This window comes from Bos grunniens, chromosome 1 (genome assembly GCF_055505025.1).
Source record: "Bos grunniens cultivar Pamir isolate PY7600 chromosome 1, Bosgru_T2T1.0, whole genome shotgun sequence".
Taxonomy (NCBI): Eukaryota; Metazoa; Chordata; class Mammalia; order Artiodactyla; family Bovidae; genus Bos; species Bos grunniens.
The window spans coordinates 15,812,329-15,833,732 of record NC_141165.1 but is presented as its reverse complement, the minus strand read 5'-3'; the positions used below and the strand labels follow the sequence as shown (position 1 = coordinate 15,833,732).

General features: G+C 50.4%; 1 protein-coding gene across 5 annotated transcripts in view; it reads right to left on the bottom strand.

The window, feature by feature from the left end:
• Positions 1-20,176, bottom strand: part of TMPRSS2 (transmembrane serine protease 2) — a 45,549-nt gene extending 25,373 nt beyond the window's left edge. For 2 of the 5 annotated variants that reach the window (XM_086340043.1, XM_086339862.1), the window contains exons 1-3: positions 20,075-20,176; positions 9,892-9,962; positions 5,552-5,774 (exon numbers count right to left, since the gene is read on the bottom strand). In XM_086340043.1, coding sequence (XP_086196169.1) covers positions 5,552-5,774; positions 9,892-9,906 — 238 coding nt within the window. In that variant the 5' untranslated portion in view covers positions 9,907-9,962; positions 20,075-20,176. Of the gene's footprint in view, positions 1-5,551; positions 5,775-9,891; positions 9,963-19,891; positions 20,030-20,074 lie in introns of those variants that run through there. The other 3 variants (XM_086340126.1, XM_086339951.1, XM_086340221.1) reach the window with 3 other exon arrangements.
• Positions 20,177-21,404: the final 1,228 nt, after the last annotated feature.

The following is a 21,404-nucleotide window of genomic DNA, read 5'->3' as shown; positions in this document are numbered from 1 at the left end:
TGGCTGATTCTCATTGTCGTACAGCGGAAACTAACACAACATTGTAAAGCAATTATATTTCCATTTTTTAAAAGTGACTTTTCTCTTTAGGAACATATCCTGTGAGGCCTTATTTCTTCCACAGAGTTGAACTAAAGTTAACTTTTTGGAGAACCAAAGCAGGCAGCCGGGATATAAAGCAAACATACATTGAAGTTAAGCTCTTAAAAAAGTAAGATAGTCTTTTGGTCTTAAGATAGTCCAAAAAATGATGAATGTAAAAAGTTGGTTGAATAAAGGAAATATTCCTTGCTCCAGTAATTACAAGCATAAGCAAAATAATAATAACACTCCCCAAACTGTCATCTCCAGGGACGTCCCTGGCTGTCCAATGGTTAAGACTCCAAGCTTCCAATGCAGGGGGTCCAGGTTTGACCCCTGGTTGGGGAGCTAAGGTTCTGCAAGCCACAAAGCACAGCCATTCTCTCATCTCCGTGTCAGTGGTACTTGAAGCAGAGAGAAAAAAGCCTCTTCCTCAAGGCAGTTTAGGGAATGGATGGGCCAGAGTCACACTGACTCACTGACTCACAGTCACTGGCCTCATGTGGCTATTTTCACTTTAATTAATTCTCATGTTGCTGCTGCTGCTGCTAAGTCGCTTCAGTTGTGTCTGACTCTGTGCGACGCCATAGACGGCAGCCCACCAGGCTTCCCTGACCCTTTAAATAATATTAAATCATTCTGTAAATTCAACTGCTCGATAGTCCCACATGGCCAGTGGCTGCTGCGAGTGGCTGCTGCGCTGGACAGTGAAAAGGAAGGATGATCTATCACTGTGGGAGTATCTACAGCACTAGGGTCGCCCCTCAGGTCTGAGGATAGGAGCTCTGAGCTCACATTTCAGCTAAGAAGACAAGCTGTAGGACAAGGTCACCAGTGTTCTCTGCTGCTGCTGCTGCTGCTAAGTCACTTCAGTCGTGTCCGACTCTGTGCGACCCCATAGACTACAGCCCACCAGGCTCCCCCGTCCCTGGGATTCTCCAGGCAAGAACACTGGAGTGGGTTGCCATTTCCGTCTCCAATGCATGAAAGTGAAAAGTGAAAGTGAAGTCGCTCAGTCGTGTCCGACTCTTAGCGACCCCATGGACTGTAGCCCACCAGCCTCCTCCATCCATGGGAGTTTCCAGGCAAGAGTACTGGAGTGGGGTGCCATTTTGAAACAAACTGACACGCGGCTGTTGGTCAGAGCATAAGCCACAAGTCGTGCCGAGCTTCAGAGTAAGATGTCCACCACCGCCAGCCCCAGCAGTTCCTGTTCAGAGAGCACCCCAAGCAGGTGCTTCCCTCGGGAGATGGGCGGACAGGCAGAGGAGAGGAGAGCCAGGGCGAAGGCTCTTATACATCCTACTACTCCTTAGCTCCTACAGGAGGACACTGGGCGGCAGAGGTGGAGCTCATGGGGAGGCCCTGCACCCCACCTGTGCCCATTTTTCCTTCCAGAAGTCCACCAGACCAAGAAGTCCAGTTTCTGGAGTCAACTGAACCACTGGATCTGGGCATGAACCCTCACCCCTCATTTTGTTACCACATTCTGTAAATTCCACAGTTTATGCTCAAACTGGCTTAGGAATCACCTGGCGAGCCTGTCACCCAGAGATTCTGACTCAGCTAGGGGAGAGGAGGTGAGTCTCAGACCTACAGGCTCCTAGGTGAGGTCACCTGCTGGTCTGAAGAGTGCCATGTGACACCAGCCATGTGTTATCAAGGCTTGGTTCATGGTGAATGCTTCTGGCAGCAGGCAAGGTGGGGTCGCCAAGGAGGCTCAGGGGAAATTCCAAATGGTCAATTTGATCCATCAGTAAAGGGTGATTTCTTCCTTTGGGTGACTTCCCTGTGTGTCATAGAATCCAAGATAATATACCATGCCTGGTGAGTAGAAGGATGTTAAACCAGGTGTCCTGAACCTTTCGTTGGGAGGGTGTCCTGAACTAGGCATCCTGAACCTCTCCTGGACAGGGTGGCAACCCGCCCGGCTTTTGCTAGGGGGCCCCAGATCTCACTGCTGCTGGACAACTATTTCAGGATCAGTGTCTTGTCCATCAGGCTGGACTGGGTGCTGGTTTGCAATTGTACCTCTTTGGGTGTAGGTACAACTGACTAATCATTTGCTGTTGTTATTGTTGTTCAGTCCCTAAGTCATGTCCGATTCTTTGCAATTCCATGGACTGCAGCATGCCAGCTTTCTCAGTCCCTCACTATCTTCTGGAGTTTGCTCAGACTCATGTTCATTGAGTTGGTGATGCTATCTAACCATCTCATCCTCTGCCACCCTCTTCTCCCGCCTTCAATCTTTCCCAGCATCAGGGGCTTTTCCAATGAGTCAGCACTTTGCATCAGGTGGCCAAAGTATGGGAGCTTCAGCTTCAGCATCAGTCCTCCCAGTGAATATTCAGGGTTGAATTCCTTTCGGATTGACTGGTTTGATCTCCTTGCAGTACAAGGGACTCTCAAGAGTCTTCTCCGCCACAATTTGAAAGAATCAATTCTTTGGGGCTCAGCCTTCTTTATGGCCCAGCTCTCATATCTGTACATAAGTACTGGAAAAACCATGTGTGTGTGTTAGTTGCTCAGCTGTATCCAGCTCTTTGTGACCCCATGGACTGTAACCCTCCAGGCTCCACTGTCCAGGGGATTCTCCAGGCAAGAGTACTGGAGTGGGTTGCCATTTCCTTCTCCAAGGGATCTTCCCAATCCAGAGATTGAACCTGGGTCTCCCACATTACAGGCAGATTTTTTAGCATCTGAGCCATCAGGGAAGCTTCTGACAGTTTGGACCTCTGTCAGCAAAGTGATGTCTCTGCTTTTTAATACACTGTCTAGGCTTGTCAGAGCTTTCCTTCCAAGGAGCAAGCATCTTCTAATTCATGGCTGCAGTCACCATCCAAGGTGATTTTGGAACACAAGAAAATAAAATCTTGTCACTCCTTCCACTTTTTTCCCCTTTTATCCACCATGAAGTAATGGGACCAGATGCCATGTCTTAGTTTTTTTAATGTTGAGCTTCAAGCCGGCTTTTTCACTCTCCTCTTACCTTCATTGTTATTAATTGTTGATGTAGCCCTTCTGTGACCAGTGTCAACTATTTGCCTCACAAGATTGTTGACCTTCAAGCCTCCAAAACCCAAATGCTAACACATGTATTAAGGTTCAATGTGAAAGATCTGGAGAGCCAGGAAGATAAAACAAACAGAGCCAGGAAGATAAAAAGTCCCTTGTACTCTCAGTGAGGATCTCTTGACTTTGTGCTTTTTAAGTCACTTGCAAAATACTGTCAGGCTCTGACAGGCTATGTACTGCTGCATGACTCCAACTCTACACTCTAAAAGAGATAAAATTACGGAGACAAATCAGTGGTTGCCAAGAGTTAGGGAAGGATGAGCTAAGACCATGAGGGGCTAAGACCAGCGGTCCTCAGCCTGGGTGCCATGGACATCTTGGCTGGGCCATCCTCGGTGGTGGTCATTCTGTGCACTGGAGGATGTTCAGCATCATCACTGGCGCCTCCCGAGCAGATGCTGGTAGCAACCCCACCCCAGTTATAGCAGCTGAAACTGTCTCCAGACATCGCCAAGTGCCCCTGAGGGTCAAAATGACTCCGTTAGGAGCCACCGGTCTCAATCTAACAGCCACCACCAGAAAGACATCAGTGCAGAGACAAGTAATTTATTGAACCAAGATGAACTGATGGAGAGAAAGAGAACCACACAGGAAAGGAGTAGGAGTAATTAAGGAGAAGGGATCACAAAGGGGTAGAAAACACAGGAATGGAAGAGAGTAGCGGTGGGGAGAAGGAAGGATGGAAGAGCCATCTGTGAAGCATGAGGGAGACAAAGGAAAGGACAGGGAGAGAAATACAAGGAGGACGGCAGTTGTGAAGAGCCAGGGAGGTCTAGGGAGGTCTGCGGAGAAGGCAATGGCGCCCCACTCCAGTACTTTCGCCTAGAAAATCCCGTGGACGGAGGAGCCTGGTGGGCTGCAGTCCATGGGGTCGCTAGAGTCGGATACGACTGAGCGACTTCACTTTCACTTTTCACTTTCATGCATTGGAGAAGGAAATAGCAACCCACTCCAGTGTTCTTGCCTGGAGAATCCCAGGGACGGGGGAGCCTGGCGGGCTGCCGTCTATGGGGTCGCACAGAGTCGGACACGACTGAAGTGACTTAGCAGCAGCAGCAGCAGCAGGGAGGTCTAGGAGAGGAATCTTCAAAGGGTACAGATATTACCTGATGCCACTGTTTATGGTGTGTTGTTGGCACGTAGAAATTCACCCTGTCATAGATCTTTAACTGTGTGAGTTTTGTGTGAGGGTATGTGTATCTCACAAAATAAAATAAAAATGTTATCAATGAAAATGTTCCTTGGGCCAGCCCCTGTACTAGCTCTGTGCTCATATAAGTAACTGGCTGTACTCGTCCTGCCTAGGCAATGCTTACCACATCAACTTGCCTGTGTTACAAGTTAGGGGATGGGGCACAAAGGGAAGGCATCTGGAGGGAAAGAAGATAAAATGAAATGTAAGGAGAGCAGACGAGGACTTCCCTGGTGGTCCAGAGGTTAAGACTCCGTGCTGCCAATGCCAGGGGCACGGGTTCAATCGCTGGTCGCAGAACTAAGATCCTGCAGGCAGCATAATGGGGCCAAAATGATTAACTAATTAATTAAAAGTTTGAACTACTAAAAAAGAAAGCAGACAAATGAGAGGACTTGAAAGACATGGAGTTAAGGTGGTGGGCAGAAGACACACCACCTGCGGTCCCTCATCCTCTCCATGACCTGCTCAGGTCTGCCTACAAGACCCTTCAAGCCATGAGAAAATGTTGCAGATGCTTCTGGGTGACAACCCCACCAGCCACTTTCTTCACTGAATACACAATACTCATCCAGCACCTTGACCGTGACTTGTAGCATCCAGGAAATGGGTATGTAGAGAAAGGTTGTTTCTTCCTGTACCGGGGGCTTGCCATCTACTCAAGATGATACAGCGGTAAACCATGCAGACAAGAAGCAGTTCAGAGAGGCTGGGCTGGCAAGACCACCCTGGGTGGTACAGGCCAAGCTGGTACACGTTAGTGGGAGATGAAGGTCTTAGCAGCTGTGTATGTGTGCTGTGTGCTCAGTCATGTTCGACTCTTTGTGACCCCATGGGCTGTAGCCCGCCAGGCTCCTCTGTCCACAGGATTCTCCAGGCAGGAATACCGGAGTGGGTAGCCATTTCCTCCACCAGGGGATCTTCCCGACCCAGGGATCGAATTCACCACTCTGCCATATCCTGCACTGGCAGGCAGATTCTTTAACACTAGCGCCACCTAGCTAACAGGCTAGCAAAGGCCTCCAGGAGGTGAGAACCAGGGTCCACGACTTTGACCCAGAGATGGAGAAGGGAGAGGCATGCGCACCAGCCCTGCAGACAGAGGAGAGCCGGCACCGAGCTGGTGGGGGCAGAGGGCACCCTGGAGAAGGCAGACCCCAAACTCGGCTCCATTAGAGAAAATACAAGCAAAAAGGGCCCTACTTGAGGTGCACGCTGTCCTGGATGGAGGTTTGGGCTGCCTGTAGATGACAGGTGTCGAGGCGTGCGTCTGAACCCTTGGGGTGTACTGGGGCACCACGGGCGGGTAGTACTGAGCGGGGTACACCTCGAAAGCAGGGGGAGCCGTGGGCAGCTGCTGAGGGTACAAGCTTTCCGGCTGGTATCCATGGTTCTCATAGTAAGGCCCGACACCTGGTGATGATCCCTAAACGATTAAAAAGAAGATGAATGATACAAAGCTGTAATTATTCCAAAGCTTAAATGAACATTCCATGCTGCTGCTGCTGCTAAGTCGCTTCAGTCGTGTCCGACTCTGTGCCACCCCATAGACGGCAGCCCGACAGGTTCCCCCGTCCCTGGGATTCTCCAGGCAAGAATACTGGAGTCGGTTGCCATTTCCTTCCCCAATGCATGAAAGTGAAGAGTGAAAGTGAAGTCACTCAGTCGTGTCCAACTCGGCACTCAGTCAATTCATGGGTTCAGCACTGCAGATTCCTACGTGAAAGTGAAACTCCTAGTGACTCAGTCATGTCTGACTCTTCGAAACCCCATGGACTGTAGCCCATGGATTGATATTCATGGAGTTTTCCAGGTAAGAATACTGGAGTGGGTAGCCAATCCCTTCTCCAGGGGATCTTCCTGACCCAGGGATTGAATCAGAGTCTCCCGCTTTGCAGGCAGATTCTTTACCAAAGATACCAGGGCATCTTGAATCATGTCAAACCCTCACCTAGAATGAAAACTCACCAGGATGTCCAATTAATTGGCAATAGCGTTTGGTTTTGTTTGTTTGCTATTCATATTTTGAAATAAAGGAAAAATAAATGGCTGACATTGAGATTGCATAACAAACTAAAGAAAAAACATGTGTAGAAGTCTGGGAATGAGCCGGTATCCCGGTCCCGAGGCTGGGGTACCAAGTTATGAACTAGCAATACCAATGAATTACAATGAGAATAATAAAAGCTAACATTAGAAAACTTACCAACTTGGGTATCTGTATTCAAGCCTCCTTAAAGCCTGACCATAACCTCCTAAGACAGAGAAGGCAATGGCAACCCACTCCAGTGTTCTTGCCTGGAGAATCCCAGGGATGGGGGAGCCTGGTGGGCTGCCATCTATGGGGTTGCACAGAGTCGGACACGACTGAAGTGACTTAGCAGCAGCAGCAGCAACCTCCTAAGACGGTACAGGTGTGATGGGTATACTCAGACAGGAACGTGAGTGACAGAGGTTACGAAATCTATCTGAAGGACTTACAGCTGGAGGCAGCTAGCAGCTCTGCTGCCCCAGGCATCTTTCCATGGCAAGAGTGTCTGTGTGGACAGCACCTGGACTCTGGCAGCTCCACCTCTGAGTGGTATTTCTGGGGTGCAGTGTACACACTCACACAGACATAGAAGGGATGCCCAGTCTCTGCATCGCACTCTCAGCTCCATCCTTTGGCTGGTTCCTATCCGACTTTCTTTTTAAAACTATTCTCTTTGTACCTAGCGTTGTTTTCTTATCTACTTGCTTAAAATTAAAGTTTTTGATAACAAACAGGAACATTTTTTCATGAAATGGTAACGATCTGGGGGGAAGGTGTATCTGCTATGCCATAAGTTCTTTCCAAGATTTCAGCAATGCTGAGGTTGGCAACATTGATAAAGGTCCAGGGTCTTCCAGTGTTTACAATCACAGAGTTATGATTATAAAAAAAAATAATATTTTCTTTAACAAGAAGTATTGGTTTATGCTTTTTGCCAAAGTATCCGTTGGAACATTGTGTGTGTGCTAAGCTGCATCAGTCGTGTCCAACTCTGTGTGACTGTACCCTATCCTCTGTCCATGGGATTCTCCAGGCAAGAATGCTGGAGTGGGTTTGTGTGCCCTCATCCAGGGGATCCTCCCAACCCAGGGATTGAACCTGTGGCTCCTGCATTGCAGGTGGATTCTCTACCCCTGGGCCACCAGGGAAGCCCATTGAAATCTTAGTGTTCTACCAAGTAATTTTTGTGAACACTCTATGTAGAAAGTGATAAATCTTTTCTTTAAAATGTATTTTCTAGCTTGTCATTTGCCTTTTAATTTTGGTTTTACTTGTTTTTCTTTTCTTTTTTTCACTTCTCTTCTCCCCTTATGCCTACTTAAAATCTGTCCTTTCCAAATCCTGACCCCCCAAGGCCACTGGGGACCCCAGGAGTTTGTGAACTTGCTGTGCTTCAGACCCACTCCTGCCCCCACAGACCACCCACTGGCTAGGTCACCCTGGGAGCCACACCTGCCCTCTTATCTAAGCGTTCACTTGCAACACTCCTCCCCACTCTGTAATTCCTCCCCTTGTTCCTTGTTGACTGAGAGCTCAGAGAAAACTAGTATTCTGAGCATAGGCGACTTAATGCTGAGAATTTTAAATGAGGCCTCCAGGGCAGCGTGGTTAGAAAACAGTGAGCCAATCTTGAGTTTAATAACTCACCAGCGTGCCCCTTCCAGAGTCCGAAGATTGCACCCAAGACCAGAGCAGTAACAGAAAGGGAGAACAGAAGGTAATCTCTTATCTAAATGAGGAAGCCAGAGGCCAAAAAGCAGAACAGGCATCTGGTCTCCATCTGAAGCATCTGAGAACATGGTGACCTTCCCAGGAAAGGTGGCAGTGGGCACGGCGGTCTAACCCTGTGAGTTCCTGTAACATGGGTTTGGAATTTTAAAAGGATCCAATGGAAACTATCAAATACAGGAACGGGGCAAGTGAAGGTCTGCTTTCCAAACAGAGAGATCTCTGTTGTCAACCACAACTTTTAGTAATCTAAATGTAAGATGATAAGTGAGATGCGATGGGGAAGGAACAGCCAGTCAGTCAGTTCAGTCTCAGTCATGTCCAGCTCTTTGTGACCCCATGGACTACAGCATACCAGGCTTCCCTGTTCATCACTAACTCCTGGAGCTTGCTCAAACTCATGTCAGGGATTGAGTCAGGGATGCCATCCAACCATCTCACCCTCTGCTGTGAGAAGGGTTGTCCCCTTCTCCTCCCGCCTTCAATCTTTCCCAGCATCAGGGTCTCTTCCAATGATTCAGTTTTTTGCATCAGGTGGCCAAAGTATTAGAGTCTCAGCTTCAGCAACAGTCCTTCCAATGAACATTCAGAACTGATTTCCTTTAGGATTGCATGGTTGGATCTCCTTGCAGTCCAAGGGACTCTCAAGAGTCTTCTCCAACACCACAGTCCAAAAACATCAATTCTTCAGTGTTCAGCTTTCTTTATAGTCCAAGTCTCACATCTATACATGAGAAGGCAAAGTAATGTCTCTGCTTTTTAATATGCTGTCTCTGTGTTCTTGCCTGGAGAATCCCAGGGATGGGGGAGCCTGGTGGGCTGCCGTCTATGGGGTTGCACAGAGTCGGACAGGACTGAAGCAACTTAGCAGCAGCAGCAGCAGGTTGGTCATAACTTTTCTTGCAAGGAGCAAGCATCTTTTAATTTCATGGCTGCATTCACCATCTGCAGTGATTTTGGAGCCCAAGAAAACAAAGTCTGTCATTATTTCCATTGTTTCCCCATCTATTTGCCATGAAGTGATGGGACCGGATGCCATGATCTTTGTTTTTCGAATGTTGAGTTTTAAGCCAGCTTTTTCACTCTCTTCTTTCACTTTCATTAAGAGGCTCAAATGTAAGGTACATTTGTATCCAAAGTGTGGGGAGGGGGCGGGGGGTATTTCAGGAAGGGGTGGCCAGCCCTTTGCTTCAGCCACGGCCTCTCCCAGGCTACCAGTAAGCGAGGCTACACTGTGCTCTGCTGGCCACTGGTGTCACAGGCACTCTCTTTTAACTGGGAAAGAATCCTCCTGCAATGTGGGAGACCCGTGTTCAATCCCTGGGTGAGAAAGATCCCCTAGAAAAGGAAATGGCAACCCACTCCAGTATTCTTGCCTGGAGAAACCAATGGACAGAGGAACCTGGTGGGCCACATACAGTCCATGGGGTCACAAAGAATCAGACATGCTTGGGCGACTAACACATACACACACACACACACACTCCCTCTCACCACCATCCTGCCTCTGTCCCCACATCTCACCCCTGCCCCCTGCTTCATCCTGATCAAAGCAGGAAGAACCTCATCCCCACACACCCCCAGCAACTGCACAACTGCCACGCGGCTCCCTGCACCCCACTCCTGCTCACCCTTGAACCCTGGAATGCCTTCACAGCATCCCAGGGGGCTCAGGCATCCAGCAAGCAGCTCTGACAGTGCTGACCAGCACACACTGCCGCTGGAAAGAGCAGAAGGAACCCAGGACAGGGCAAGGCCAGGGAGGTAATGATTAACCACTTACTGAGTTTAAAGCCATCCTGATGTTATCAGCAGCATCGGGTAAAGGGAGGTATTTGGAACGTTCGAGTTGACCTAGAGGAAAGAACAACAGGACTGTTTTGCTTCTGTGCCGGTGAGTTTACGGGAGATGAGACGGGAAAGAACCAGAAGAGGTCCTGGGTGACAGTCAGCTCTCACCACAACCACGGTGGTTCTACCTGCTCACCTTCACCTTCACCTCATCACCTGCACCCACAGCTGCCCATCCTGAAGGAGCTGGGGACCTGCTCGCTTGTAACTTACATTCAGGGCCTGCCTCACTCACCCTGCTCCCACTGAGAGGCCCAGTCTTCCCCAACATTGCCTCCACCAAAATAAGAATCCATTGAAAATGACACAGGCATGGGGAATTTTCTGCCATCAGGTTCGGCGGAAGTGATGCAGGGCAAAGCCCTGGGTCACCTCCTGACAGTGCCATGTCTCGTGGTGCCCTTGGGCGAGTGACCTCTCTGGATGTCGGGCAGAAGCGAATGCAGCCACCACACTGGCTTGTGTGCATAAGGATTTAACTTGAGAGTGCAGGCAGATACCTCACATGCCCCAGCAGTGGCAGATGTGATGAGATATTGTGGCTCTTCCCTACAGAGCATCCTCGGGGAGAAGGGAGCAGCAGTCCACTCCCCCCTCCCCGAAGTGGTCTAGAGCTTAGACCCAGATGGAGGCCACACCTGACTTTTCAAATAAGCCATCAGGGGCTTTCCTGGTGGTGCAGTGGCTAAGACTCTGCACTCCCAATGCAGGAGGCCCAGGTTGGATCCCTGGTAGGGGTACTAGATCCCACATTCCGCAACTAAAGATCCTGTGTGCTGCAAGCAAGACTCAGTGCAGCCAAATAAATAAATAAAGTAGTTTTTTTAAAAAAAAAAAACAAGCCATATGAAGTGAGAGGGAAGTTCAAGAGGGAGGAGACATATGTATACATATGGCTGATTCATGTTGATGCTTGGCAGAAACCAACACAATATTGTAAAGCAATTATCCTTCAATTAAAAATAAATAAATTTTAAAAAGCAGAAAACACACACACACATACAAATAAGCCACAAGGAGTCACTGCAACCTTAACCAACACAAATGTGTAATAATTCTATAAAACACATTTAAACTCACTTGATACTCCACTTACTATTCCCAAACCCAGAAAAGAAGGAAATTCAGGACTAATCATTTGAGTGGTTTCTAAGGATATCAGTCCAAGAGAATTTTTCAAGCAAGAATACTGGAGTAGGTTGCCATTTCCTCTTCCAGGGGGTCTTCCCTGCCCAGAGATTGAACCCAGCGTCTTCTGTGTCTCCTACGTTGGCAGGCGGATTCTTTAGCACTGAGCCACCTGGGAAGTCCTATACAATATACTTATCAATATATAAGGAAACTGGTCACAAAATATAAAGCCCTTGGTCACTTTGTTTGCACACGTTTCTAAACAGTGGTGTCTAGGAAGACCATCAACATAAAAAGCTTTATAGTAAAGGCCCATCTGATGTCACTCTTCCCATCATAAGCAAATAATGGCTTTTGTCCACCACTCCTGGAAGCCTTGAATTGATCAAACAGTAACTCCAAGAAACAGCCTTCACAACCACCCATCCACAGGACCTGTCCCGGGTGAGAAAGCTCTGGGCTTCAAAGCTGGCAGATCTGGTCAGAGCATCTTTCATCCATAAAGTGCCTGGTGCGCAGCCGATGAGGGCAGCACGGCAGGGTGGTTGAGCCCATGACTCCTGGGACCAGACTCTGGATCCAAACCAAACTCACTCACACTAGCCAGGACCTGGGGGCAAGTCTAATAATGCTTCCGGGCCTCAGTTTCCTTGTCTGTAAAAAGGGAAATGGTTTAAGGAATCATTAGGGTTGGTTTGCCTAAATCACTGCTTTTTAAAAGTGGTTTCACTGTACATAATACAGAAGTTATCTAAGACATACTAGAAGCATCTTTCAGAAGAATGTAGTTTGGTATTTATTTAGTATAAGAGGTTTTTTCGCAATGTAACATAGTGTTTACAAACCTGATTTTAAAAAAAAGGAAGGGGAGGGGATAACAGTGGCACCCAATACAGGGTTGAAAAAGAAATAAAAGGAATCCAAATGGGCAAAGAAGAAGTCAAACTGTCACTGTTTGCAAATGGCATGATTCTTACTATACATAGAAAACCCTAAAGATGCCACCAGAAAACTACTAGAACTACTCAATGAATTCAGCAAAGTCACAGGATACAAAATTAATACACAGAAATCTCTTGCAGTCCGACACACTAACAATGAAAGATCAGAAAGAGAAATTAAGGAAACAATCCCATTTACCATTGCAACAAAAAGAATAAAATACCTAAGGAATAAACCTACTTAAGGAGGCAAATTGTGGAAAATTCTTAAACAGATGGGGATACCAGACCACTCTACCTGCCTCCTGTGAAACCTGTATACAGGTCAAAAAGCAACAGTTAGAACCAGATACGGAACAACAAACTGGTTCAAAATTGGGAAAGGAGTACATCAAGGCTGTACATACAGAGCTGACTCTGTAGCCCACCAGGGTCCCCTGTCCATGAAATTTTCCATGCAAGACTACTGGAGAGGGTTGCCATTTCTACTCCAGGGAATCTTCCTGACCCAGGGGTCGGACCTATATTTCTTGAGTCTCCTGCATTGACAGGAGGATTCTTTACCACTAGCACCACATGGGAAGCTCTTAAAATTGATCATAAAGCTGATAAATGTTGAACAGCCCATAGAGGCAGGATGGGCCTGATTGGCAGTATTTATAGATTCGCAGATCTGCATCTGGAAAGAATGCCCAAGATACCAACAAGAAATCCACCAGCTCTGAAAAATGTACTGGAGCTCCTGCTGGAACTGCCTCTCTGAGTCCCAAGCAAAATTATTATTTGACTCATTACACATTAAAAAAACCTCAAACATTAACTTGGATAAATAAAAATATAAGTAAGGGTGTTTAATCTCAGGAAAACTTGTTGAACAAGTCACAAGAAAGATGTACCAGATCATTCATTTACTTTTCATGTAAAGATAAAATAAAAGAACCAGTTCATGCTGACAGCTTTGAGATTTTTTTTTAAGATTAAAAAAAAAAAAGAGTCAACATGGTTCCAGGTATGAGGGAAAAAACCTGACCCATACCCAGGAGGAAGAGATCAGCATGTAGAATATACATGATGTTTACATCTTTACGTGGGTGTGATGATCACATATTAATAACCTTTCCCACTTCTGCTCTGTAACGAGAGACGTTCCTGAGACTTGAGAGCAGCACAGAATCCTCTCGTCTAAGCAGTAAAAGCTGGCACCTTCCTTGGATTAGTTTCAGGTGAGTCCTGCCCCGGCCAAGGTTCTCGCCGCTGGTTTCTCTGCCCTCAGTGGTAGGCACTCCCCGGGCCTCTGAGCTATCTCACCAGTTATAGGTTTGGTTGGAGTTTCAGGAAATGAAAATCTGATCTCACTGGCGGCTCTCCCAGTTTAAGAGCCCTCTGAAAGGAGTGATGAATCAGTGCCCAAAATCCACGCTCCCTAGTCATTCAAGATCCCAAACAGTGAGACCAGGAAGCCAGGAGCTCAGGGGCACCAGGCAGCCGTGAGTTGTCCCCTAAAAGCCCAGCACCCAGAAATAACTGCAGCACAATCCTCTCTCACCCAGAGATCCCACAGCCGGCAGATCCTGAGGACCCAGGACACCAAATGTGCCCAGATGGGCTGCCACGGACTCTGGAAGGGAAGACGAGTCGGAGTGCTCCTAACTGTCAGTGTGTGTGTGTGTTAGTAACTCAGTCATGTCCAACTCTTCGAAACCGCATAGACTGTAGCCTTCCAGGCTCCTCTTCTATGGAATTCTGCAGGGGGGATACTGGAGTAGGTTGCCATTTCCTCCTCCAGGGGATCTTCCTGACCCAGGGATTGAACCCAAATCTCCTGCACTGCAGGCAGATTCTTTACCATCTGAACTACCAGGGAAGCCTAACTCTCGGTGGCCAGAGACAAAGGAAGGAAGAAAGGTCTCCCCTGGGACCTGGATCTGATGGAGACGCACTGCTGTCCAAAAAGACCAGGGGATCACGTTCTGTGTGATTAATTTCCCAAACAGGCAATTCCACTCCCATACGAGGTAGCAACTCTCTTTAGCTGGTTTCTGAAAGGAACAAGACAATCCAGATGGCAGAGACAATACCGCCTCTCGAATGTTCTCTCCGGTCATCAGAGGACACCCATGAGTGCTCTTGATTCCGGAAAGCCAGCCTCAGGGAAATGCTTTTCCCCAAAGTGACCAAGACTCACGTGAGGCGAAGCTCTGTCCTGCTGCTCCTGGCACGCCTCCACTTCAATGTCGCCCACTGAGTCACATAACAGAGCATGACTGTCCTGGGCCACCCTGGGCTCTCCTTTCAGGGGACTGACTCAACCCTCGAGTCACCTGCCCGGCCACCACTCATCAGGACAGTTTTGTGCAATACCACCAGTCTCCCATGACGTGATGAAGCTATTTCTAGACAAGGAGGGTCCCTCCTTACAGTATCTTTACTCTGGACCTCAGAACACATTTGCTGGAGATTTATTTTGAAAACTACCAAACCAATGGAAATGAGGTCAGAGAGGTAGATACTGATGCCCAAGCAGGAGTCAGGGGTTTTCCCTATTATGAAGGCTCCACTGACTTTCCCTCACACATCATTCATGTATGGCGCCTGCACTGGGCCCCTTCTAATGCCTTCCAGACACCAGTTGTATGATGAGGCGTGACGGGTGGAAGAAACCCCACCTTCCTGACCTCAGATTCGGTGTGCCTTCTTCAAACTTCTAAGCAAACACCACCAACAGATACTCCCTATCTGAGGGTCCATGACCAGTGGAGCTCCTTATGTCTCAGCCACTGCATACAATCACCTTACATGTGGAGAGGTTCACAAAATGCACTGGGAGAGGGGAGTTAACAGAGACAGTGGTGGATTGAATTAACAGTTCAATGTAAACAGATATAAGACTATCAGAGAAATGGCACACACAGTGACTGACGCAGGAATGAGAAAGACAGAGGGAGGGAGAGAGCCGCTCAGGAGAGGCACTGCCTGCATCATCCAAGTTTCTTTTTCTATGAATGCCTCATTGTCCAAACGAGATTGCAAACTTTTTAGGGCAGGAATTGAATCTGGTCCTTTTTTCTTCAGTCTAGTTTTGTACCATACACAGAAAGTGTTCCAATTTTTTTTTTTTTTTTTTGCATCCCACCAAAGGCCAAATGAGTAAGATGAAATTTAAGACAGAGAGAGCCAGAAAGCCTGCAGCTGGACAAAGCAGACGCCAAATTGAGGATGTGAGTGACCTCACAGGTCCAGGTGCACAGAACTGACCGAATGCCAGCAGGCAGGCTGGAGAGGTGGCCAGTCCCGCGATAAAGTACAAAAGCCACTGTCTAAGGTTCGAAGAACTTGCCTGAGTCGATCTGTGAAATGGGCATGCATGCAGGTTATGCGTGCTGAGTCACTTCAGTCATGTCCAACTCTTGGCAACCCCATGAACTCTAGCCCGCCAGGCTCCTCTGTCCATGGGATTTCCCAGGCAAGAATACCGGAGTGGGTTGCCATTTCCTTCTCCAGAGGATCTTCCTGACCCAAGGATAGCAGATAAATGGGGTTCTGTCCAGATTAAATGTGTTTGTGGCCTAACACCATGCCCATCACAGGATGAGCCCTCCAGAATAACATAATGACAATAGCTAAGGGACTGATGTATGGGAAAAGGACTCAATTTTTTTGTGTGAAGATCCAAAGGAAGAACTCAGGATCAAAAAGGTCAGAAATATCAGGAGGGCAGATTTAACTCAATCCAGGGAAACCAAGTTCCAACAATGAGGAAATTTCAGTATCCACTGGGTTCCCTTGTGAGAAACAGTTCCTCAAACCAAAAAAAAAAAAAAGTCTGATCCAACGCTGGAAGGCTATGTCTACAGCACATTCTAGAACCAAACTGGCTGAGAGGCCAGACAGGATGATCTTTTATATTTTGTGGTCAGAAACACAAATCTATCTCTAGAAAACACAGGCTCCACATGCCTGGTGTTCAGATCGAGTCCCAGATGAGGCCAGGTGCTTGCCCTGCCAGGAGGGCCCTTCCGAAATCAGGGAGCTTAAAGCGATGCTGATGTGAGGTGACATCCAAACAAGCCATCATAAAAGCCTAGGCTTCATCTCATCTTCCAGATCAGAGCTCCCTAGAAAATATTTCTCTAATGGACATCCACTAGAAGGCCAACGGAACTCCCAATGATTCTGTCCACTCTGCCTTTGCAGTAGCATCCAAACTTAAGCTTTTGTTGCTATTTACATGCAGCTAGCTGCAAGAATTAATGTGAATTTCAGGGCTTCCATTGTGGCTTAGATGGTAAAAAATCCGACTGCAGTGTGGGAGACCTGGGTTTAATCCCTGGGTTGGGAAGATCCCCTGGAGGAGTGCATGGCAACCCACTCCAGTATTCTTGCCTGGAGAATCCCCATGGATAGAGAGAGAAGCCTGGCAGGCTGCAGTCCACGGGGTTGCACAGAGTCAGACACAACTGAACGACTAAGCACAGCACTTGCTAAGTCATCTCCAACTCCTTGCAACCCCATGAACTGTAGCCCACCAGGCTCCTCTGCCATTTCCTTCTCCATGCCTTTCAAACATTTCCTGCTTCCTTATAACATTTCTGCACCCTCGTCCCTCCTGCACCCCACCCCTACACACAACATAAATGCCTGGAGTTTCCACTCATGGCAAGTCCTTCCCTCCTTCTCCTTGACTGACCTCTAACAAGCATAAAGCTCTGCTTTGAGTCACCTGCCCTCTTCAAGATTCACACTGTTCACAGTTCAAGGAGCTGCCCACATGTCCACCAGAAAATCAGGGTCTGCCATTCTTCCTGGATGTCTCTAAGACTGCCCATGACATTTTTCATGCCCCTGGTTCCTCTTCTCTGGACCTCTGTCCAGTGGCTGGGGCAGACCAAGTCAGAGGTCACTTCCCCTTCCTCCTGATCTCGAGTTCTGCCTCTGGGTTGTTCCTCAGACCTGTCTGTGTGATCAGCTGAGCCCTCTGCTACTGCATTTGGGACCAGGCTGGCCATCGGCACGGTGGGGGCAGGGGCACTGGGAGTTCCCTCCCCCACATCCAGGCCCACAGTCCTGAGCGGCTTTCAAGCCAGATCCCCCAAAATGGCCTATACATAGGGATCCCCAACCTCAAGCTAGGAAGGGACTCACCAAGCCTGGCCCAATTCACATCTCAGCACCCAGGTGTGTGACACCTCTTCCCTCCCCAGAAGCCCCTTAGCTCATCTTGGGGGTGCCAGGAAGGGTAGCAAAGACTGAGCAATTGTGGGAAGCAAGACCACCCAGCAGACCCAGAGCTGAGAGAGCAGCAGAAGGTGGACGAGCCCTGAGTGCCCCCACCCCAACACCAACAGAGCCGGCTTCCCCTCCGTAATTAAGCAAAGCTGACCAGACACTACTTTGACCCAGTCGCCTTTCTTTTTTCTACTTCCATGCCTAAGGACTGCATAATTCTGGACGGCTTCGAAAAATAGATTTCCTATTCCATCAGAATCTGATGCAGCAACTGAAACCAGGGCAATGATCCCCAGTGGTCACAGAGGCCCCCAGGACTCCTGCCACAGGCCTAGGTGGAAAAGAGTGAGAGGCACCAGCCTGGAGCCCTGGTTTACACATCCTGGTAGACCCCGTGTCCCAGGCTGGGTCGAGTCTCCGCAACAACCATTATAGTGTCCTTCGCGTGTCTAGGCTTCACCGCCTACAAGACGTTTGTACCCTCAGCCACATCACCAGAGACGGTCAACCCTATGCACTGCCCCATAAAGGGGCAAGCTGTCCTGCCCAGGTCACCCTGGAAGTGGGCAGCTCGGAGCCAGCGGGGCAGGTGTTGGCGGGGAGGGGGAAGGGAAGAGGCTCTGCTCTTGGATGTTGAGGAAGTCAGCCTGGCCCTAGAGCCACCCCCTTTCCCACGAGGATTCCAGGCCTCACAAAGCTTCCCTGGAGCCATCTGGCCTGCCTGCATCCCCTGATCTCCCTACAGGTCATGGGATCACCTGGGGCAAGTTATTTCCCGACTGCCTTAGTTGCTCTCAACTGAGTTACATGCATCATAAAGAGCCTGGAAGGATGCCCAGTTGGAAGTAAAGGCCACATCCACATGGGCTGTTCCTATGATAACAGGGGTGCAACCCAATGTTCTCCTACAATTAACGCAGGAGTCCAGGGTGGAGCAACCCAGGGTGAGCAGAAGCCAATCAGCAAGCAATCCTGAGCCCTGTAGGCTCCAGGCAACTACACAACCTTGTAGGAAAAAGACTGACCTTGGAGGTGTCAATAAGAAAGGCATTGCTGGGGATCAAACAAACAAACCTCCCAGTCAAGAACAAAGGACTCCTGCTGCTAGCCAGCTCACGGTTTTAAAAGCGGAGAGGGAGGTGTCCGTAGTCAATCTCCAGGAGGAGCCCGCCCCGTAGCTCCCTGACTCCTGTGGTGTGGGCTTGCTGGTGCTGCCCTGGCCTCTCACATTGACCTCAAGGGTCCAGTAAGGTTGGCCGTGGTGGGGGATGCAGGCAGGCCCACCTCTGGAAAAGCTGTGGAAGGGGGGAGCAAACCTCCACCGCCTCCCTGGGTTCCCCAACCCCTGCACCTCACTCAGCAGCAGCAGCGCCTGCGCCCCCAGGAAGCTGTCATGCAAGCCCGGCTCCCACTCCCAGCCCCCACCGTCCTCCAGGGGAGATTGGCTCAGTCCCCACTTCCTGGAGAACCTTCCGAGACCTCCCAGGCTAAGTCAACAACCCTCCCCTCACTTCAGGTTTTCTAAACACCTTGAAGTTCTCCTTAGCAGCCTTTGTAATTTTCCATCACTTGGTTGGCTCTCTACAGCCCGGAGCCCAGGACGCCTGCTGTGTGCCCGGTACTACCACGCGGGTCTGAATCCGGCGGGAATCGGGCGGGATTCGCAGGCTAGAGGCGAGCCCCGGGTGACCCCTGCCCGACAGGCAGGTCTCCAGTCACTCTCTTTTCCCTCCCAAACGATCCACTGGGATTCCACCTGATCGGCCTGCAGCCACCTCAGCGTCCGAAACTGAACTCCGGATTTGGGATCACCGGCGGGGTGGGCCCTTCCCAAAAGCCGGGGAGCACGCCAGGGCAGGCAGCCGCCCGCAACCCGTGCTTCCCCTCTGGGGCCTGGAAGTGCGGAATTTGGGGCCATAAGGCAATTCTTATCGGTGCCCACTGCCAAGCTGGTGCGTTCAGCCGCGGTGCCATGGCCCGGGGTCCTGCCAGATGGCATGCAGTGGGCCGAAGTGCCCAGGTGTCCGGCCTTGTCCCTGGCATGGAGTGTGAGCCGAGAGACCAGGACCGCTCCTTCCCTCACTGGAAGCGCAGGAGACCGGAGCAGGGGCGGGGGGCGTTGCCGGCTGTCCAGGCGGCCCAGCCCTGATCGTGGCCTCCGGGTCGCCGCACTGGGGCCCGTGTTGTGGGAATTGCCTTCCTGGGGCCACCGAGCGGTTCGCACCTCGCCCGGAGGCCCTCCAGGCCCGCCCCCGCCGCGCCGGCGTTATCGCTCCCTGCATCTCCGAGAGTTTCCAGTTTCTCCCCACTTTGGGAGGGAACCAAGAAGCAGTTCAGGTAACACTACGAGGCTGCAGAGATTTTCCCGAAACAAAGAAGCGGATGGACAACCCTCCCTCCGTCCTCGTCCTCGAAGGGAAAAGGCGCACCCCTTGTTCCCAACTCGGAGCTAAAGCGGCCAGGGGAGCATGAGCCGATTTCAGCCAAGGGGACCCACTCCGAGGCACCTTTCCGGCTACCAATTGGCTAAGGACCGGCAGAGTAGCCTGCACCAACCCAGTGATGCCAAAAGAGCAGCCTGGGGGGCTCTGACTCCCATGCCAAGGCGTCCCAGGCGCTCGGAACACTCCTGACCTCACGCAGGTCGCTTTGCTCGGCTCAGCCCAGTGCGTCCAGACGGCGGGAGGACGGAACTACCGGGCCGGAGCTGCTCACACCTGGCTTCACCTCCCGCTACTCTCACCCAGCCCGGGCGCCCAGGTCCTCCCTTGCTCCCGGGATCTCCAGCACAGAGAACCCGTCGCGCGAGCCACTTACCTGCTGCCCTCCGGGGCAGCTCCCCTCCCCTCGCCCCTTCTTCCTCCTCCTTCTCCTCCGCCTCCTCTGGAGTTCGCTGCTTCCTCGGCCCGGCTCGGAGTCCTCGATTCTCCCCGGCTCTCGCTTTAATCTTGGGAGGCGGTGTCCGAGCGCCCAGGGCAACACCCCCAAGCGCCGGTCCCGGGTCACCTCGGACAGAGGGAGGGGACGGACCGGAACGGCTGTCCCGGGCGGGGCTGGTCGGGGTGAAGGCGGCGAGAGGAGGAGTTTCCTCCAGGGAAAGCCCGGCACGCGCTCCCGGAGGGACCCTGAGGGAGCTCGGGGGACGCTTCCATCCTCGGCGGGCAGTCTAGGGCTGGGGAGGAGTGCGTCTGCCTCCCGCATTCCCCGGGACCGAGCCGGTCGCCGGCGCCTTGTGCCCGAACGCTCAAGTTTGCATTCGGCAAGGGGATTCTGGGGAGCGCTGACCGAGTCTCCTGTGAACCGGCCGAGCCCTGGCTCAGGGGATCCACCTGATCTCTGTGTCCTAGGCGAGGACCCAGGAATCTGGTTCCAGAGGCCGCTGGCCTGGGCGCTAGAGTCCAAGGACCCCAGTCCTACTGGGGGGCCTTTTTCTGCTCTCAGGTCCCAGGTCCCTCCCCTTCCCTCAGAACGTCCCCAGGAGTGGCTTGAGGTCTTCCTGCCCCCAACTAAGGCAGAGGGTGAGGGTAAAGGGTGAAATAAAGCTTAGCTTTCTGCCTCCTTTTAAGAGGCTCTTCCCAATGTCGTTTGCAATACAAATGAATCTGGATTGCTTTAGAATCAGGTAGAGGCAGAAGAAAGCCCGATTCATTCCAAGTCATGTGCTGCCTTGGCACAGCATTCCTTCCTGGGCAGGTGTCCTGGGACTGGACTTGCCTAGAAGTTCTTCCCAGCCTCTCCTGTGGCTCCCATCCTTTGGCCCATCCCATCTCTCATCCTTCACCGTGTGCAGGTCGTCCAAGTAGAAGACCCTTGAGGACTGCTTCAAGGTGAGTGTCAGGTCACTGCCAGGTTAGGTGGTGACTCATCTATTGCTGTTTTGAACAGTGCATCTGGAGTCTGCTGGGAACGGCACCGTTGTTCACCAGACCTCAGTGTCCACCGCACACCAGGCACTCTGTGCGTCCACCTGCATCCCTTTAGTGCTTATTTTCTCACTATCCATTTCCCCCTCTTTTGTCAACTTTCTGGAACGTTTGTTCCCAGGAGCAAAGGACGAGCTTGGGGAACCACCTCAGTTTTGGAGGTGAGCACATGGCCAGTGTCTGGCTTAGCAGCTAAATCCCATCCTTGCCTGAATTTGTGCTTC